Source organism: Sesamum indicum, linkage group LG9 (assembly GCF_026168435.1).
Source record: "Sesamum indicum cultivar Baizhima isolate 11 linkage group LG9, ASM2616843v1, whole genome shotgun sequence".
Taxonomy (NCBI): Eukaryota; Viridiplantae; Streptophyta; class Magnoliopsida; order Lamiales; family Pedaliaceae; genus Sesamum; species Sesamum indicum.
The window spans coordinates 20,402,935-20,420,858 of NC_142665.1; the positions used below are offsets into that span (position 1 = coordinate 20,402,935).

At 35.0% G+C, this 17,924-nt stretch overlaps 4 protein-coding genes and 3 non-coding genes across 7 annotated transcripts; 4 read left to right on the forward strand and 3 right to left on the reverse strand.

The window, feature by feature from the left end:
• The first annotated feature begins 403 nt into the window (after positions 1–403).
• Positions 404–4,328, forward strand: LOC105177960 (uncharacterized). The gene is made up of 4 exons (XM_011101274.3): positions 404–912; positions 2,463–3,083; positions 3,182–3,357; positions 3,590–4,328. Exons 1-4 carry the CDS (start codon positions 824–826, stop codon positions 4,186–4,188), a joined length of 1,485 nt encoding a protein of 494 aa, XP_011099576.1. The 5' UTR covers positions 404–823; the 3' UTR covers positions 4,189–4,328.
• Positions 4,329–6,507: 2,179 nt separating this feature from the next.
• Positions 6,508–7,989, forward strand: LOC105177959 (geranylgeranyl pyrophosphate synthase, chloroplastic). Its single transcript, XM_011101273.3, has one exon. The coding sequence runs from the start codon at positions 6,740–6,742 to the stop codon at positions 7,856–7,858; it is 1,119 nt and encodes a 372-aa protein (XP_011099575.1). The 5' UTR covers positions 6,508–6,739; the 3' UTR covers positions 7,859–7,989.
• A 1,622-nt stretch (positions 7,990–9,611) lies between these two features.
• On the forward strand, positions 9,612–11,274 carry LOC105177958 (geranylfarnesyl diphosphate synthase, chloroplastic). Its single transcript, XM_011101272.3, has one exon. It carries the CDS (start codon positions 9,886–9,888, stop codon positions 10,996–10,998), a length of 1,113 nt encoding a protein of 370 aa, XP_011099574.1. The 5' UTR covers positions 9,612–9,885; the 3' UTR covers positions 10,999–11,274.
• A 247-nt stretch (positions 11,275–11,521) lies between these two features.
• TRNAD-GUC (transfer RNA aspartic acid (anticodon GUC)) lies at positions 11,522–11,593 on the reverse strand. Its single transcript has one exon. It is a non-coding gene; the product is annotated as a tRNA-Asp (tRNA).
• Positions 11,594–12,214: 621 nt separating this feature from the next.
• On the reverse strand, positions 12,215–12,286 carry TRNAD-GUC (transfer RNA aspartic acid (anticodon GUC)). Its single transcript has one exon. It is a non-coding gene; the product is annotated as a tRNA-Asp (tRNA).
• A 472-nt stretch (positions 12,287–12,758) lies between these two features.
• On the reverse strand, positions 12,759–12,830 carry TRNAD-GUC (transfer RNA aspartic acid (anticodon GUC)). The gene has a single exon. It is a non-coding gene; the product is annotated as a tRNA-Asp (tRNA).
• A 1,122-nt stretch (positions 12,831–13,952) lies between these two features.
• LOC105177957 (allene oxide cyclase, chloroplastic-like) lies at positions 13,953–15,214 on the forward strand. The gene is made up of 3 exons (XM_011101271.3): positions 13,953–14,302; positions 14,401–14,522; positions 14,653–15,214. Exons 1-3 carry the CDS (start codon positions 14,074–14,076, stop codon positions 15,052–15,054), a joined length of 753 nt encoding a protein of 250 aa, XP_011099573.2. The 5' UTR covers positions 13,953–14,073; the 3' UTR covers positions 15,055–15,214.
• The last annotated feature ends 2,710 nt before the right edge of the window (positions 15,215–17,924 follow it).

The window sequence follows — 17,924 nt, forward strand, 5'->3', positions numbered from 1 at the left end:
TTATATAATATTTTAAATAAATTGAGACAAACACCATCATATTAGGACGTCTGTTTAATTTCACTAGTCATTATGATACGCTGCCTATACGTCCATATTGTAAATATATTTTACGTTTTGAAATATATTATCAATAAGAAAAAAAAATATATAAATCGATACATTATATTTTAAAAAGGAAAAAAAAAAAAAGAAAGAAAGCAATAAAGAAAAAGAAAATCAATTTAAATGTATTGTTGATATAATAACAAAATTAGTGTTGCAATGTTATAACGGTTATTTGTGAAAAAAAAATACCTTTATTTTTTGTATAGTACAGATAGAAGGATAAAAATTCAAACGCACTCTCCTCCGTAGAACCACCAACCTAAAATTTGGGGTGGGTAGACAAGTAGACGGGGAAAATCCAGGAAATAAAATAGAATCCCTTTTACCACTTCAACTTCGTCAAGAAAGATCCAATCTTTTCACTCCAATCATATCCCACCAAGAACAACAATTTCCTTTGCGGATTTCCAACTCCCCATAATTCCACAATATACTCTTCCCTCCTCTGCCACTCTCTCTACATTATCATAACATAGTTAAACATTCACCGGATTTAAATCTGTCTTGTCCCTTTCCTCGGATTAATCAGTAATGCAAACCCGTCACATATATTTTTATTACACGTGTATTTCTACGTTATTATTTTTGGCTTGAAGATTCTATTTCGGTTTGGTCAATGCTCAGGACAAACCATCACGTTGCCTGATGGGTGGAGCAGCCCTCTTAGATCCGCCTCCGGGGAGCAATCCCAGAACTCCAACTGCTTGATTCATTTATGGGACTTAGCCTCAGAGCACCAAGATTTCGTGGGCCGGCGTATTTTCGATCCAACAATCTGCTACCAAGAAATCTCGTAACCATGAGGTGAGGTTTCGATGCTACCCATGTTATCTTTATTGCCGGGCCTCGCTTTTTATCCTGTATTGTCCTTTTTTTATTCTTTTTTCTGTTGGTTGATGGGTTGTTGAGTTTCTGTTTGTTCTGTTTTTTGCTGGTTATGGCTGTTGGTTTTGATTGGATACGCGTTGAACATGTTTCCGTTTACTGGTGTCTTAAATTTTTGATGATATGTAGTTAAAAGTTGGTGGGCATGGTTAGAATCTTACAAAGATTTCGTTCGTGGCAAGTTCCAGTACTTCTCTTTCCAATTGTCTAGATTTTGGGAATCAGTTGTGTGTAAGATTCCAAGTAAAGGTTCTTGTGTTGAGTGCTCTACTTCAGAGGAAAAAAGACAAGAACATGATACGATTAAGGTTTTGGGATTCATTTACTGTCTTTAAGATAGTACTAGATAGAGGTTTCGGAACTGATTAACTATTTTTTAGGGGTTAGTTTTCTCCGTGCGATATACGTTTACATCCTCCAATTATTTGCTTTTCTGGTGTATGTAACCTTTGCTTTGTGGTATTCTTTTGCGAAATTATCACTTACAGATGCTTTGTTGTCAAGATGGATTTATGCGCATTTGCTGCAGTTATGGCCTTAGTAGGTATAGCTTGAAGCTGATTTATTTCTCTTCTGGCTTTTTCGAAACAATAACTGTTAACTTAAATGGCCAAGAACTATGCTTTCAACACATCGGTGATCATGTTATATGAATACGAGTAGCATGATTAGAACCAAATATGAACCTTTTTTGGTAATCTTGGTTGGATGTTCCATCTCTTCTGCCGATCAAACTATTTCCATGGCTCCAATGGAAATTAGTCATTTGGTCAAAATCATCAAAGTTATTGCATTGAGTGTGGATTCTAGTTTCACAAACAATAGATTGTATGGTAAACTGTTCTGTTTCTAATGAATTGCGACTGTCTGATGTCACTGTGGCATCCATGGGCTTACATTTGAATAAGCATATGACAAAGTCGAAGTGAAGATCAGAAGTCTGAAGTACTGCTCTAATATCAGAATGAAAGAAGCAAAGTAGGTCTTACCTTATGCCACGTGGAAGTTATCTGCAGGTCTTGACCACAATGAGTGTGTAGAGTGCTGGTTAACAGGATGGCATTGCTATTAACAGGGAGTTATAATCTACAGTGAGAATTAAATATCAGCCACAGACTTACAACCAATTTGGTTTTGAGCAGCTGTTGTGGTTGCACGTCATGCTGTATTTTATCTAAATTACTCTTCCTCTTGTGTAATGTGCCAGTCGATCTTACCTTATGCAACAAAGAACGTCCCAAGTTCATTAATTTGAGTGTGTAGAGTGCTGGTTATGCATCAACTGCTTGATTCATTTCTGATTTTTGTTCTGAGGAGTATATTCAGATCTTGATTTCTAAAGATTAATTATGCCAGTGCCTTTTACATTTGTGATCATTACATAAGATAGTTCCCTCATTCTATTTGGTGGCTTTTCAAGAGTTCCATTGTAGAATTTTCTTCTGATATTTTCTGCTGATATACTACAGAACGAGAACGTTTTTTGGGTTTTCTCTCTCTTTAATTATCATCAACATGGCTTCGATAATGGAGCGGGCTGATGAGAATCTCCTTCCGGCTGTTTACAAAGAAGTCAGTGAAGCTTTTGCTGCCGGGCCGTCAGATCTCGGATACCTCACGTTCACACGGAACTTTGTGCAAGGACTGGCATCACCGGTGGCTGGTGTATTAGCTATCAATTATGACCGCCCCATGGTTCTTGCAATTGGCATTCTCTGCTGGGCCTTATCAACGGCAGCCGTTGGAGCGAGCAAGTATTTCTTTCAAGCCGCATTCTGGAGAGCAATAAATGGCTTCGGATTGGCAATTGTGATACCTGCACTTCAGTCTTTCATTGCTGATAGCTATAGCGACAGCGTAAGAGGTGCTGGATTTGGCTTCCTGAATCTTGTTGGCACGGTGGGTGGTATAGGAGGTGGAGCTATTGCTACCGTTATGGCTGGTTACACTTTCTGGGGCATGCCTGGATGGCGATGTGCCTTCCTGATGATGGGGGGTTTGAGTTGTTTGATTGGGTTCCTCGTTTATCAGTTTGTTATCGACCCTAGAAGAATTGGCAGTTCTCATGATACCAGCAAGATGTCTGATAGGTATGGCTGTACCAGTTATGTTATGAACATTAGCATTGTTGATTATGTGCAAGCTCTAATAATCGTGCACTCGTTAATTCAGTGACTTATTGTTTTAGGGAGAATTTGATAGACAGTAAAAGCTCAAGATCTGCAACAATATGGGCGGAGTCATGGATAGCCATGAAAACCGTGATGAAAGTGCCAACATTTCAGTTCATTGTTTTACAGGGTCTTGTTGGTTCAGTGCCCTGGACAGCCATTGTTTTCATCACCTTGTGGTTCGAACTAATAGGTATGTTTTTCCTCAAAGTTCCATAATCTGAACTTTTTTATGACTTACAACATCGAGCAAAGAGACGGTATGTCTCAAATTGACATTTCTAGACCCGTGAATACGGGTGCTGTATATTTGCAAGACAAGGACTTCTGAAGAGCACACCTGTCCTAGTGCTTACCTCCGCCAGTCACACTTATGAAACTCAATTTTGAACTTTGTTGTCTTGATTCTCACTATTTATCCGCAGGTTTCGACCATAACAGTTCTGCAACATTAGTCGGTCTCTTTGCTGCTGGATGTGCTCTGGGATCGTTTCTTGGCGGCGTAATAGCAGATCGGATGTCCCACAAATACCCCCACTCAGGACGGATTATGTGCGCACAGTTCAGTTCCTTTATGGGCATTCCATTCTCGTTGTTCCTTATCAAGGCTATTCCCCAGGAAGTGAGCAGCTACTACACATATGCTACCACGCTATTCCTGATGGGTCTTACCATCAGCTGGTGCGCTACAGCCACAAACGGCCCGATGTTTGCTGAGGTCGTCCCTGCCAAACACCGCACCATGATCTATGCATTTGACCGCGCCTTTGAAGTGTCGTTTTCCTCATTCGCTGCTCCCATTGTGGGAATTCTTGCAGAAAAGGTCTACGGTTACAACCCAAAGACTGTGGATCCAATTTTAGGGTCGACAAGGGAGGCGTACGCGTTGTCGAGAGGGCTTCTGTCGATGATGGTAGTACCGTTTGGTTTGTGTTGCCTGTTCTACACTCCTTTGTACTGGACATTTAAGCAGGACAGGGAGACCGCTAGAGTAGCTAGTCTCAAGGAAACCGAGATGCTATGAATCGTTCTTGCTTTTCAGTAGCACACCTTTTCGTTTACGTCGGAGAATTTTTGCCATCTCCAGAGGGATGCAATAGTAACAATTCTTGACCTGTTTCCACGGACAACCTTTTTAAGCTGAAGTAGAGTTGATTAAATTCACTGTCTGATTAGTTTACATATGTGCATCTTCTCCATGAATCTGTCTGACTTCGAACTCCATTACTTGCATTCTTTCTCACATTCACCAGCGGTTAGTACACACATGGTCACTACATAGCCTCACTTTTCGGCTTAAATATTTTAATAATATAATTTTCAACGACTCCTGCCCTTTTTTATTATGAAAAACAAAATTACCAATCCCGACTTCCTTACGACCGCTTGTGGTTTTATAAATGTTAATGCAGACATGTAATAAATAATTATTTATGATAATTTTTGTTAGATATTGGCATTCGATAAAAATAATTATAATTGATTTATTTTAATTAATTCGTTCTTACTAAAAAAAGAAAGAAAATGGGAGATGACCGCAATTTGTAAAGCCCCATATCTACTGTTGTATTAATTTTTTATGATTCAAAAGATACCTTTCAACTGATAAGGCAACTAACTTATTTTTTTTTTTATTTTTTTTTGACGTGATGTGTTGATTTATATATTTTAAAATATAAAAAATTATTTATACATACTGTTAGTTTGTAGTCAATTTTGCTGGTTAGGTTAGTTGTTGAATGTGTATATAATATATTAGTCGTAGAAAGAGACTGCCACTGACCGGAATTTGCTACGGTGCCCTTTAAAATCGGGAGTTTGTGGAAAGGACAATGTAAGAGTTTTTTGTTTTTTTAAATAATAAATATGATTTATTAATATTATTTAATATATTTAAATATTTAATATTGATTAAATACATTAAATATTTTTTAAAAAATTAAAAATTAGAATGAAAGTATATATACACATATTTCAGGAGACTCGAAATTAAAATGAAATTATTAAGTTTTAAACATAATAATATGGAATGGATCCATAAAATAAAACATTAGAATCATATTAGCAAAGGAAGTGTTCATGCGACGGTCTTTGTAGGCAACGTGTCTCTGCATCTTGTTTTAATTATTTATGTTTTAAAATATATTAAATAGGATGATGCATCTTGTTGTGGGACATAAATTGATAAACCAAATTTACGAGATGACACGCGTACGGATCTCTGTTGATGGTGAGACTATATTTAGATAATTTAAAAGGATTTAATATAATTTAAATTATTGTAATATTGTAAATGAGCATTTTACTCTCCATAAACAATTTTTAAATGCACAGAGAATAAAAAATTAGATTTCATTGTACCAACCTCAAACTTCTCTGAGTGATGAGAGTTTGGTCCCACTAAATAGGTCGTTCTCACTTTCGATTTCTCATTTTATGGAGTCGACACTTCGAGTTTCAAAATCTCAACTTTTGACACTGTACTTCATCAGCCACTAAATATTAACAACAAAGGGTCATGTACTGATCAATAAATGCCCAAATTCTATTTTATCCCCTTATATTTAAAAAAAAAAAAACTAAATTATTTTTAAGTTTCAAAATTTCTTAATTTTTAAAAACTTCAAAAATTATAAATTATAACCCAATAAAATTATTATTTAAAAATTACTATTTACACTTAAACTTAATTTAGTATATTTCGACATATAAATATAAAAATATAATTAATAATTGAATATATTATTTTACATTGATCACCATTTTATTGAGTATGAAATTTTACTTGTATACAATAATATTTTATGAATATGCACATAATCTGACCGAGAAATATTCAAAGAAAATATTTATTTATTTTTTAATTAGAATGGGGATAAGATTTGAAGACTGCATTGATGGACTGCAACCTTTAAATTATAATAAACTGCTGACACATAGCATTGGAGTTGCATAACAAAGACTTTCAAAGTATTGATCACAATGATATTAATTATTTATAGTCAATATTCAAAACTCTTATAGAAAATTCATAAATGCTCCAAATATTTCTAAATAAAAGAAAGGAATTCTCTTAGAATTAATTAAAGGGTACGTAACGTGTTGGGAAGAGCTCCAACTTACCGAGAAAAAAAATACTGACTTTTTAAATTTAATTGCATAAATATTTCTCGTTTTTTATAAAATTATAAATATTTTTTCTGAGAAAGTATCAGCGTAATATATTTCACGAGATATTTATATAAAATATTTTTACCAAAATTTAACAAAAATAATAGAATGAAAATATTTAGGTGACTAGGCATAATAGCATGAAATTGGGAATGTAATTTAGTGTAATTAAATTTGTAGATTCCAATGCCCAAATGTCAATGGGATTGAAAGGAAATCTGCCAGTGGTTGTTGCTGCACATCTCAAACACATTAAAGAATTGAATTCCCCCAATCTTCTGCACATGAATCGCGAACCCAACCACTCTAAATCACTCTCAATCTCTCTTGCTCACTTCCCCATTGATCTCAAACTCCTGATCCCTTGTTCTTGGTGATTCATAGTTTTTGTTTTTCTTGCAAGAATGAGCCTTATCAGCCCCATTACAACATGGTCCTACACAAACTCCATCAACAATGTTCACAGCAGCAGATCCACACCCTTTCTTCTTCCTCACCCACTCAAGAACCATCTGCACCTTTCTTTCTTTTCCTCAATTCCCAGACAAAAAACCTTTGATTTTTCCTCGGTTTCAATCTCAGCCGTCCTCGCCAAAGAACACAAGGGAGACAGCAAAAGCAGCAGTGCTGATCAGACCTTTAATTTCAAGAACTACATGCTTCAAAAGGCTGCCTCCGTGAACAAAGCCCTGGAGAACGCAGTCCTTCTGAGGACGCCCCTCAAGATTCACGAGTCCATGAGATACTCCCTTCTCGCCGGCGGCAAGAGAGTCAGACCCATGTTGTGTATCGCATCCTGCGAGCTTGTCGGCGGCCAAGAATCCACCGCCATGCCGGCCGCCTGCGCCGTCGAGATGATCCACACCATGTCCCTTATGCACGACGACTTGCCCTGCATGGACGACGACGATTTGCGGAGGGGGAAGCCCACAAACCACAAGGTCTTCGGCGAGGATGTGACCGTTTTGGCCGGCGATGCGCTCTTGGCTTTCGCGTTTGAGCATGTGGCCACCGCCACGAAAGGGGCTTCCCCGGACAGGGTTGTGAGAGCCGTCGGAGAATTGGCTAAGTGTGTTGGGGTTGAAGGAGTGGTGGCCGGGCAGGTTGCTGATATTACCTCAGAAGGATTGACCGAAGTTGGATTAGAGCATTTAGAGTTCATTCACGTTCACAAAACCGCCGCTTTGCTGGAGGGACCAGTGGTCATGGGGGCCATTCTGGGCGGCGCCGACGACGGAGTTGTTGCCAAGTTAAGGAAGTTCGCGAGGTGCATCGGGCTGTTGTTTCAGGTGGTTGATGACATTCTTGATGTGACAAAATCGTCGAAAGAACTCGGGAAGACCGCCGGAAAAGACTTGGTGGCTGATAAAACCACATACCCGAAGCTTATTGGGCTTGAGAAATCAAGGGAGTTCGCTAAGGAACTGAACAGGGAAGCGCAGGAGCAGCTTGCGGGATTCGATCCCGTCAAGGCGGCGCCGTTGATAGCTCTTGCTAATTACATTGCGTATAGGGATAACTGATACATATCTGTGTGTAATTCTGAAGCAACAGCAACAACAACAACAGAGTATACTCATAGTCATAGATCCAACCCCTACGTAATAACGTGTTTTCAGATCGTCAAATGTTAAAGTTTACTTGTTTAAGAATAGTTTTGGGTCTTGGGTTTTTCAGATCATCATACCATATCCAAGTTCTTGACAACTGTTAAGATTAGTAATTATACACAAAGTACATGTAAAAAGTATATGATATTTGAAATATTATTGATTCAAATATAACCGACGTTGAAGTTTTGTGGCATTGAACAAGAATGGTGGAAATGGACAAATTAACAAGTCATTGACCCAAAAAGGGTGGCGTGGGACACTTTGTCACGTGTGGCTTGGAACCAACCTAGGATTAGTATATGTCTGTTTTATATAATGAAATTAAAATATAATGCATGTTGTACACATTATTAGGACATTAATATACAACATCAAAGTAGAATAAAACAACTTTTATGAAAGAAAAGAAGGGCGGAGTCTAGCTTAGAGGTTTTTGAATTAGTTTGCTGACCCTTTTAATATCTTATAAAATAGGTTAAATTGTATTTTAGCCTCTATCGTATTTGTGTTTTATAAATAAGTAAAAAAAGATATCATGATTTACAAGCTCTACGTGAAATCTGTCTTCCGTTAAAACTAATGAAATGTAAATTTTACGCCGTCCTTATTGTAAAATGGACTGATTTTTAACTGACGTTAACTCCTTTTTGAACTAAAAATATCTAAAATACCATTTTTGATATATAAAATCATTCGTATTTATTTATTTATTATTTTGAGATTTTTTTTGTGCATTTTTTTGTATTTTTAGTCTCCCAAAAAGTAAATAATCTTAAACATTTTTATCTAAAATCAAAACACAAAAAGTATAAAAACATTATAAAGATTTATGATTTAAATTAAAAAGTTAAATTAATATCACAATTACAAAAATTAATATACTAAAATTCAATTTTTTAATTTAAATATCTATATGAATAAAAATATTAATTATTTATAATAATTATACCTTATTAACTAATTTAAATTATTATTTAGTTTAAATATATTCAAACAAATAATATAATTTGCTGCAGATAGTATTTAAATTTAAATTACCATTATAAGTATTTAAAATAAAATTTTAATACTTTCTTTGTATTATGTTTATGTTTTAAAAATATAAATTAATTTTCTTAATTGTTTAGCTTAAAATTAAAATTTTAGATATTTTACAAAAAAAAATTGAACAACATTGGTCAATCTCCATTTTGGATTGGTAATAGTAGGAGATAAGGATTAAATCATAGGCCCATCACTAATGTGGACTTTAATGGGACACCCAAATGCTTGGTACACTAGAAGAATTATAGTCTTTAAACTATGGTTAATTAGTCATGATTAATAATAAATAGTCGCAATAAATAGTTATCGATCGCGATCACATAATCATTGCTCGTGATTTTTGTGAAAGTGGCTAAAACATTTATTATGGTTAAAAGCCAGTTTTGCACCATGGCTCTTAGACGTAACAAATAATTTTTTTATGGTGAAAAGATTAATTTTTTGCATCAATTTTATTTAATCATATTTAATAATAGTCGTTGACCATGATTTTATTCTGGTAATACTTGAGTTATCCCAAATTATAGAGAGGAAGAACAAAAAGCTAACTGCTAAATAGCTTAACAGGCTTTTCCTACGAGATGTTCGGAAGAAGTTTTGCAGACAATGGAATTGGAATAGAGAAGAGAGTTTATGTTGGAATAGTACATGTGAATGCAATAAAGTCTTACACCATTGCAACAACTCTTGAATAAACACAATATGTTGATTGGATTGAATGATTATAGTAAGGTAGATCTCAGGTTCCCAGCCCACAAGAACAATAAATTGCAATTAAAAGGGACAAATTTCTTGCAGGTTCTACATCTGGATTACTGCGAGTAATAGTAATTCAAAACCCTTTTTGAGTTTTTTTCTGCTAACTGCAAGAATCGTCGCTCACCTCACTCCCAATGATTCCCAATACTAACTTTCTGTACAAAATCAAACCCAGATCCAATCCTTCCACCTTTCTTCATCATTTAAATCCGACGTTGATATCGTTCTTCTTGCCCAGTTCAGGAAGCCGCTTCCTTTCAAATTCTCCCTTCTCAGATTTCGCCTCTGATGATCCAACTGTTGATGAGTGCCGACGCCAAGAAATCAGAGTAGAAGAAGAAAGCCCAGGAAGTAAATTTGATTTCAAGGGCTATATGCTTGAGAAAATTGGCGTCGTCAATCGGGCCTTAGACGCCGCAGTTCCCCTCAGAGACCCCGTCAGACTCCACGAAGCGATGCGGTATTCTCTCCTGTCCCAAGGAAAACGCATCTGCCCCATCGTTTGTCTCGCCGCCTGTCAGCTGGTCGGCGGAGATGAGTCAACGGCTTTGCCGTCAGCCTGCGCCCTGGAAATGATCCACGCCATGTCGCTGATGCACGACGACCTGCCCTGTATGGACAACGACGATCTCCGCAGGGGCCGGCCCTCGAACCACGTGGTTTTCGGGGAACACGTTTCTGTTATAGCTGGGTACGCCCTTCTTGCGCGCGCATTCGAGCACATAGCGATGGATACAAAAGGGTTGGCCCCGGGCAAAATTGTCCGCGTCGTAAGTGAATTAGCGAGGTTGATTGGGCCGGAGGGGGTGGTGGCCGGGCAGGTTGCGGATCTGAAATGTGGAGGGAACGGGCAGTTGGATATAGGAGTGGAGCAGCTGGAGTACATTCACCTTCACAAGACCGCCGCGTCGGTGGAGGCGTCGGCCGTAGCGGGTGCGGTTCTGGGCGGGGCGTGTGAGGAGGAGATTGACAGGCTGAGAAGATACTCGAGATGTGCGGGGCTGATGTTTCAGGTGGTGGATGATGTTCTTGATGTTACCAAGAGTAGTGCAGAATTGGGGAAGAGTTGTGGGAAGGATTTGGTGGCCGGCAAAGCGACATATCCGAAGCTGATCGGCGTTGAGAAATCAATGGAGTATGCTGAGAAGTTGAACGAGGAGGCTCAAGAACAACTGGTTGGGTTTGATCAGGAAAAGGCTGCTCCATTGATTGCCTTGGCAAATTACATTGTTCACAGGCAAAAGTGAGCAACTCTATCTCCTCCTATTTTCTTAGTTTTGTCACTAATTAACACTCAAGAATTGCAATCTCTTTTTGTTACAAAAAGGGAAAACAGATTGTTGCTCTCTCCACAGACATACGTTCGATTTTGACCAATATGTCAATCATTTGTGGTGCAAATGAGATGGACAAACATACGTGTTAGGTTAGGATGTATGTTTAGGGGCACTAAATGATGTTTGACAAGTATTGTTGTAATGTAATTGATACATAAATTGAAGAAGAGTAGGGCATGTGGGCAAGATGATTGAGCCACAAAGCAGTCAGGCCGGCCCTTGGGAATGGAGGGGAAGGCCATTCGGACAGAAGAAAAGGTGATAGGCCTTTGCGGATGATTAATGATGATCATGCAATCATAATTTTTAGGAGATGGGCCTTTTACTTTGGTGTGCAAATCCACTTCAGCCCAAGCATACCTGCAAAATCGATTTTTTTTATGCATCTGTAAAATAGTTGAAAGAACAAAAATTGAAAACCAGAAAAAAATTTCGCCGTTGCCGGGGATCGAACCCGGGTCGCCCGCGTGACAGGCGGGAATACTCACCACTATACTACAACGACTTGTTGATTCACGATTCCATGCACTCTTCTTTTCCAATTTATTATTTCAAAATAATAAAATATCATTAGTTATTAACAAATTTTGCTCTTCTTTTTCTGTGCAAGTATTATTGTAAAAAAAAATTAAAAATTAGTAATATAAATATCCCGTCATAATACGAAAAATTACTTCACCAGATAATAAGTCACAATTATTCATGGATTAAATAGAGTAGGACATGACAATTGTGATAAACTTGCACTAACTTACACACCCAGTGTTGAATTCAGGAGCTTTAAGAAGAAATTTTTTAAAACCCAACTCATCGACTGTTCCTTGAAAAATATATTTAAAATATCAAGAGTGGTCGCATGGTATTTCTTAGTGCTTAATGGGACAGACCCATTTTCTAATGCAAATATTTTGTTGACCACAGACCCTCAGTTTTTTATTCTAATTATATCTATTAGTTTAATAAAAATTCAATTTATACCAAAAAAAAAAAAAAAAAAAAAACACATGTACACTCTGTTCATATGAATTATATCATCTGAATATTTAGTAGATGTGCCTTTTCCTTGTTATGTCCAGCACAAGCCAATCAATAAAACTGAAAAGGAAAAAGGAAAAGATCAAAACAACGCCGTTGCCGGGGATCGAACCCGGGTCACCCGCGTGACAGGCGGGAATACTCACCACTATACTACAACGACTTGTTTGTTTATTTTAAGTAAATAATACCACCAGTACTAAATATAACTATCATTTTTCATTCTATGAAAAACTGTATTAATCTCCGACACCATTACAACATAAAATTCAATCCATCAATCAATTCAAATATACTTTAAATTTTTACACAAAAGTCCATACAAAATAAAAAAAACGCACATTTCCCACTAAAAACTAAAAATAAAAACACCAATAAACGAAAACTATCCTACTTATCTTATGATATTGCTAGACTCGACACTCAGAACAGAACAGACTAAAAGTAAACAATTAAATATTGTTTATAATAGTTTCATAATTAACCTAAATAAATAAAATAAAATGCAAAAATGGAGACCACCCCCCCCCCCCCCCCAAAAAAAAAAATTACGTAGACATTGGAGATCAAATCAACCCAGCTAAAGCCCATCTAGAAAAGTTGAAAGAACAAAAATGCAAAAACAAACGAAAGTCCGCCGTTGCCGGGGATCGAACCCGGGTCACCCGCGTGACAGGCGGGAATACTTACCACTATACTACAACGACTTGTTTGTTGGATCACTGTAAAGTTTATAATATTTCATATTTTCTTAACTAGAAGAGTAAATTACAACCACCTCCCCTATAATTTAGACTAATTACAAACATCTCTTTATTATTTGAGAAACTACAAATATTTTCTTTATTTTAAGGTTCATCTAACAACAAGTCTATTCCATTATATTTTATTAGATTTTTCATTTAATTTTTTTACAAGTATTTCTTATAAGTTAAATAATAATAAAAAAAACAAAAACAAAAAAAGTAAGATAACTTAAATATAAAACTACAATAAAATATTTGCGTTGTGTTGTGATGAGAAGGGAAAACACTCATTTATATGGGCATTAGGCATGTATATTTGTGGATGACTGCTGGCCGGTGCACATCTTTCCCACATTACTACTGTAAGCACCTACATACTTAATTATTTCTATTTTGTAAAAATTATGGTAAATAGATATCATTTATAACAACCCAACCAAATTAATTTTAATTTTTTTATTTTTTATCACAATTAATTAGTATTTTCATAATTTTAATTGTAATCAAAATATTAATTAAAATTTTTTATTATGACTAAAAAGTTAATCTCACTCACAGAAGTATCAGTTAATAGATACTAAACAGGCATGACTAATTAATCTTCACTATATTTAAGAAAGAAAAACTCATCTACACTCATAAAAGACGACTAATGACATAATCACTTTAAATATAATAATTATACTCTTAATTAACTTATTTTAAAAATCAATTGTAATTATTACTTTAAAAAAATAGACTCCATGTCATTTTAACAACGATACATCGATTTTTTATTTATCGAGAATATCTTAAGTTGATATATATATTTTTATTTATAATAATAAAAAAAATATTTATTTATATATTGGGAGAAAGAGGGTGTGTGACACAAGGACTAATTAAGTTTGGTGTGTTTGGGTAAGCGCAATAAGAAGGAGGTGCAGAGATTATTATAGTAGTCAACGGTAAAACACACTCTCCCATTTCTTCTCTCTTTTCTGCAAAAGTTGAATTCTCCACTCTGAAGCAGCGTCGACGGACCCTCTCTCCTCCCTCTCTCCCTCCCTCTCCCTCTCCCTCACCGTCCATTAAAATAAACCCACACTTTTCACATTCATCTCCACATCACACGCTTCCCTACTTCATAAATACATCCTCCTCCTCCTCTTCTCCCCATATCTCACATATTCATATTCCATTGCAAGAGTTTCAACAACATTAAATGGCTACTTCATCCACCTCTCCCATTCTCAAGCACGCCTTCTCTTCTTCTTCTTCAACTAAGCTACCTCCGCCCACTGCCACCAACGCCACCGTATCCGTATCTCTCAAGCACCTTTCTTTTCGCCCATCTCTCTTCCCACAACCCCTTAAAGTTTCCACCACCTCCGCCGCCACCACAAGATCCTTCTCTTGCAGGAGCCAGAGCGACCCATCAGATTCGAGATCCTGTAATAATTACTACACTAGCTATCGTGTGCCCTGTTCATTCATCTGTATTTTTCATTTTCTGGTATTTATTTGACAAGTTTCATTTCTTGGGTTTCAGCTAAAGTTCAACAACTCAATGTGTATGAGATCAACGAAAGAGACCGCGGCAGCCCTGCTTACCTTCGATTGAGCCAAAAGACCGTCAATTCCCTCGGCGATCTCGTGCCCTTCAGCAACAAGGTACACTCTTCCACACCAAAATCACCATTCCCCCCCCCCCCCCCCCAAAAAAAAAAAAAAAAAAAAAAAATTCAACACAGTGGTACACTAAAAATCGCCGATTTATGGAGTTCAAAAATACGTTTTACAGGTTTACACAGGAGACCTGAAGAAACGGGCGGGTATAACCGCCGGAATCTGCGTGCTCATAAAGAACGAACCGGAGAAGAAAGGAGACCGCTACGAGGCCATCTACAGCTTCTACTTCGGCGACTACGGCCACATCGCTGTGCAGGGACCGTACCTGACATACGAGGACACGTATCTGGCCGTGACAGGTGGTTCCGGCATATTCGAGGGGGTGTACGGGCAGGTGAAGCTCCAACAGATCATCTTCCCTTTCAAGCTGTTCTACACTTTCTACTTGAAGGGAATACCGGACCTCCCAAAGGAGCTGCTGGGAGAAGCCGTACCGCCGTCGCCGGCGGTGGAGCCGACAGCTGCGGCGAAGGCTTGTGAAGCCGGCGCCACGCTCCCCAATTTTACCAATTAGAGGGGACAGGGTGGGTTGGTGGTTGATAGTGATACGCAGTGTTTTGTTGTGTAATAATTGCGAATAGTGGTAATGATTTGATGAGTGTATGAATAATCATTCTACCTTTTTGGGCAAAAGGGACTACTCCTTACACTTATAGAGCACTATTTCTTGTGGAGCCAATGTTCAAATTGGGTTTACTTTCTTCCTAAAATGCAAATGTGTAACCCCAATTTTTTTATTTTAAATCTTATTATATATTCAGGATTTTAATATATATATATATATACACGTTATGTCTTTTCCAATAAAATACATAATTTTAATTATTAGACATGTGAGATGTATGTGTTAAATAAAAGTAGCTGTCGTGGCACAGCGTACTTGCATTAATCTAATAAATAATTTTTCTCATTTTATTAAGATATACTACTAAGGTAAATTTGTGTTTTGTTCTTGTTTTTTCCTCAAAAATTGGATTGATCGTATGTTTTAACGGTCAATTTAACGGAAGGTACTCAAACAGGTTAAAATCATAAATTTTGGGTATCAAATTTGATGACTTAAAAAATTGAAATACTAAAGTTAAAAAAGAAGTATACTTTGACTATAAAAACTGAAATTATCCCTATTAACTTTTATGTATATGGGGCATGTGATAAATTAAAATAACTACTTGCCATTTTTTCTGTTGAAAATAAATTAAAAAATATATTTTTTTCTTTTAATTTCCGCGTCTAAGCTATTCAAATTAAATTTAAATTAAAATTTACTAACAATTCTCTACCAATTTATTAATAAAATTACGGGTATTAAGTTATTTTTTTATCACTCAAACTTCAAATTTTTTTTATTCATTATAAAACGCTCACAATTTTTATAACTTTTTCTTACAATTTATTTTCACCAAAAACATAATTATTACAAACGCCCCTTAATTAGGTGAAAATTGTAGGATCTGACGTACGAGTCTAAAAAAAGTTATCGGGCCCGGACTACATGACTCTCGTGTTGTACTCCACTATTTGCCCCTATCACTTCATAATATTAGCACGTTGTTTTACACATGTCTAATAAATAATTATTTATATTTTAAAATATATTATAAATAAAAAAAAGTATATTAATTTATTATATTAAAAAAATTAATTTTATCAGTTAATACAAAATTAAAAAATTTAAATAACTTAACTATCTTATCAACATAAAGATATTTTTTATTTAAAAAAAATTTGTGTGCAGCGTAACGATTTATGGCACCGTAATATGAAATTTTAAAATATGAATTAATTATATTTTTAAATATTTGTATCAATATAATGATTTATTTATTTCAAACATTTACATTATTTTTTGACCGTCGATATACTATTACGTTTATTTTTCATTTTCACTTATATTCATCACTAGCTTCATTTTAATTATATATTGATTTTGTCCATCTATCAATATTATATGCGTCGAGTAATTTGTGTCATGATGGTTAGTAGCTAAAAAAGATAAAATTAAAAAAAAAAAAAAAAAAAGGAATACTATATACGGGCCCCACTAATTTGTTATTTGCAGGTAGTGCGCATAAAGTAGTATGAAATATAATCATTATGTTTGGTTTCGTATTTTAGCAAATCTTAAGATAATATAAAGCACACCTTATATTTATTTTTATGTCTTTTATACCTTATCTGTATGTTTTTTTATTTTTTCAACCTTCTATATATATAATTTATATATATACAATTATATATATAATATAAAAGAGATATTATTTAACAATGAACAGTACTTTTTATCTCCAAAAAATACTATATTATATATATGTATACATATTTATATATAAAAATATATATAAATAAGATATGATTTGACAATAAATAATGATTTTTATCTTTCAAATCCCAACATTAAATCTATACCACATATTTTAAAATATTTTAAATTACCTCAAAATACAAATCCAAACATACAATTCTTCTCCAACATAAACTTATTTATCTCTATTTTCAAAATGCCAAAATAAAACACTCAAAATACAAATTCAAACATATATGAATATATTTGTGGAGAATGATGCTGTAAGATTTGAGTTGGGCAATGTTGTCTTGTTTTCTCGTTTCTCAAAATGTTCTTACATCAAAATAAATAAATAATAAATAATGTTTTCTTTGCACGTGCACATGTGCCTGTTTAATTATTTGATCTAGGTGCGTAATAAGATATTATTAAGGAATAATTATACTTCCATCCTCTGAATTTTGATATAATTATATGTATATCTCATCTAGTTTAGAAAATTATATCTAGTACTTTTGAAATTTATTTTCGTCTAACAAATAAGTCATTCGTTAGTCAATATTTACCAAATTTGCTGATATTAATAAAAATTGATATTTATCATTGATTGACTTATTACTAATTTATTATAGGTCAAATAATTTTTTCTCGACTAAACTATTCCTATAACAGTGAAAATATACCTCATCACATGCATTAAAACTTGAAGATGTATGAGGGTAATTTTGTCATAAAAATATTTATTTGACTTGTAATAAATCAGTAATAAGTTGAATTGAGGTAAATATATATTTTTCTAAATTTTTGTTAATATCGGCAAATTCGGTGAATTTGATTAATTGAGAAACTTATTTATTAGATAGAAGCAAACCTCAAGGGTGCCAAACATAATTTCTTAAACCATAGGAGATTTACGTATAATTACACTAAGGAGAGTATAATTACCCCTATTATGAATTCTTTTTAAGATATTAGATGGGCAAACTTCTCATCCTCAGGATGTTATGTGTATTCAAATTACGAAAATCTACTTAAGATCCAAATAAGACATGAAATACTTCAAATATACAATATTTAGATAAAATATATAAATCAAG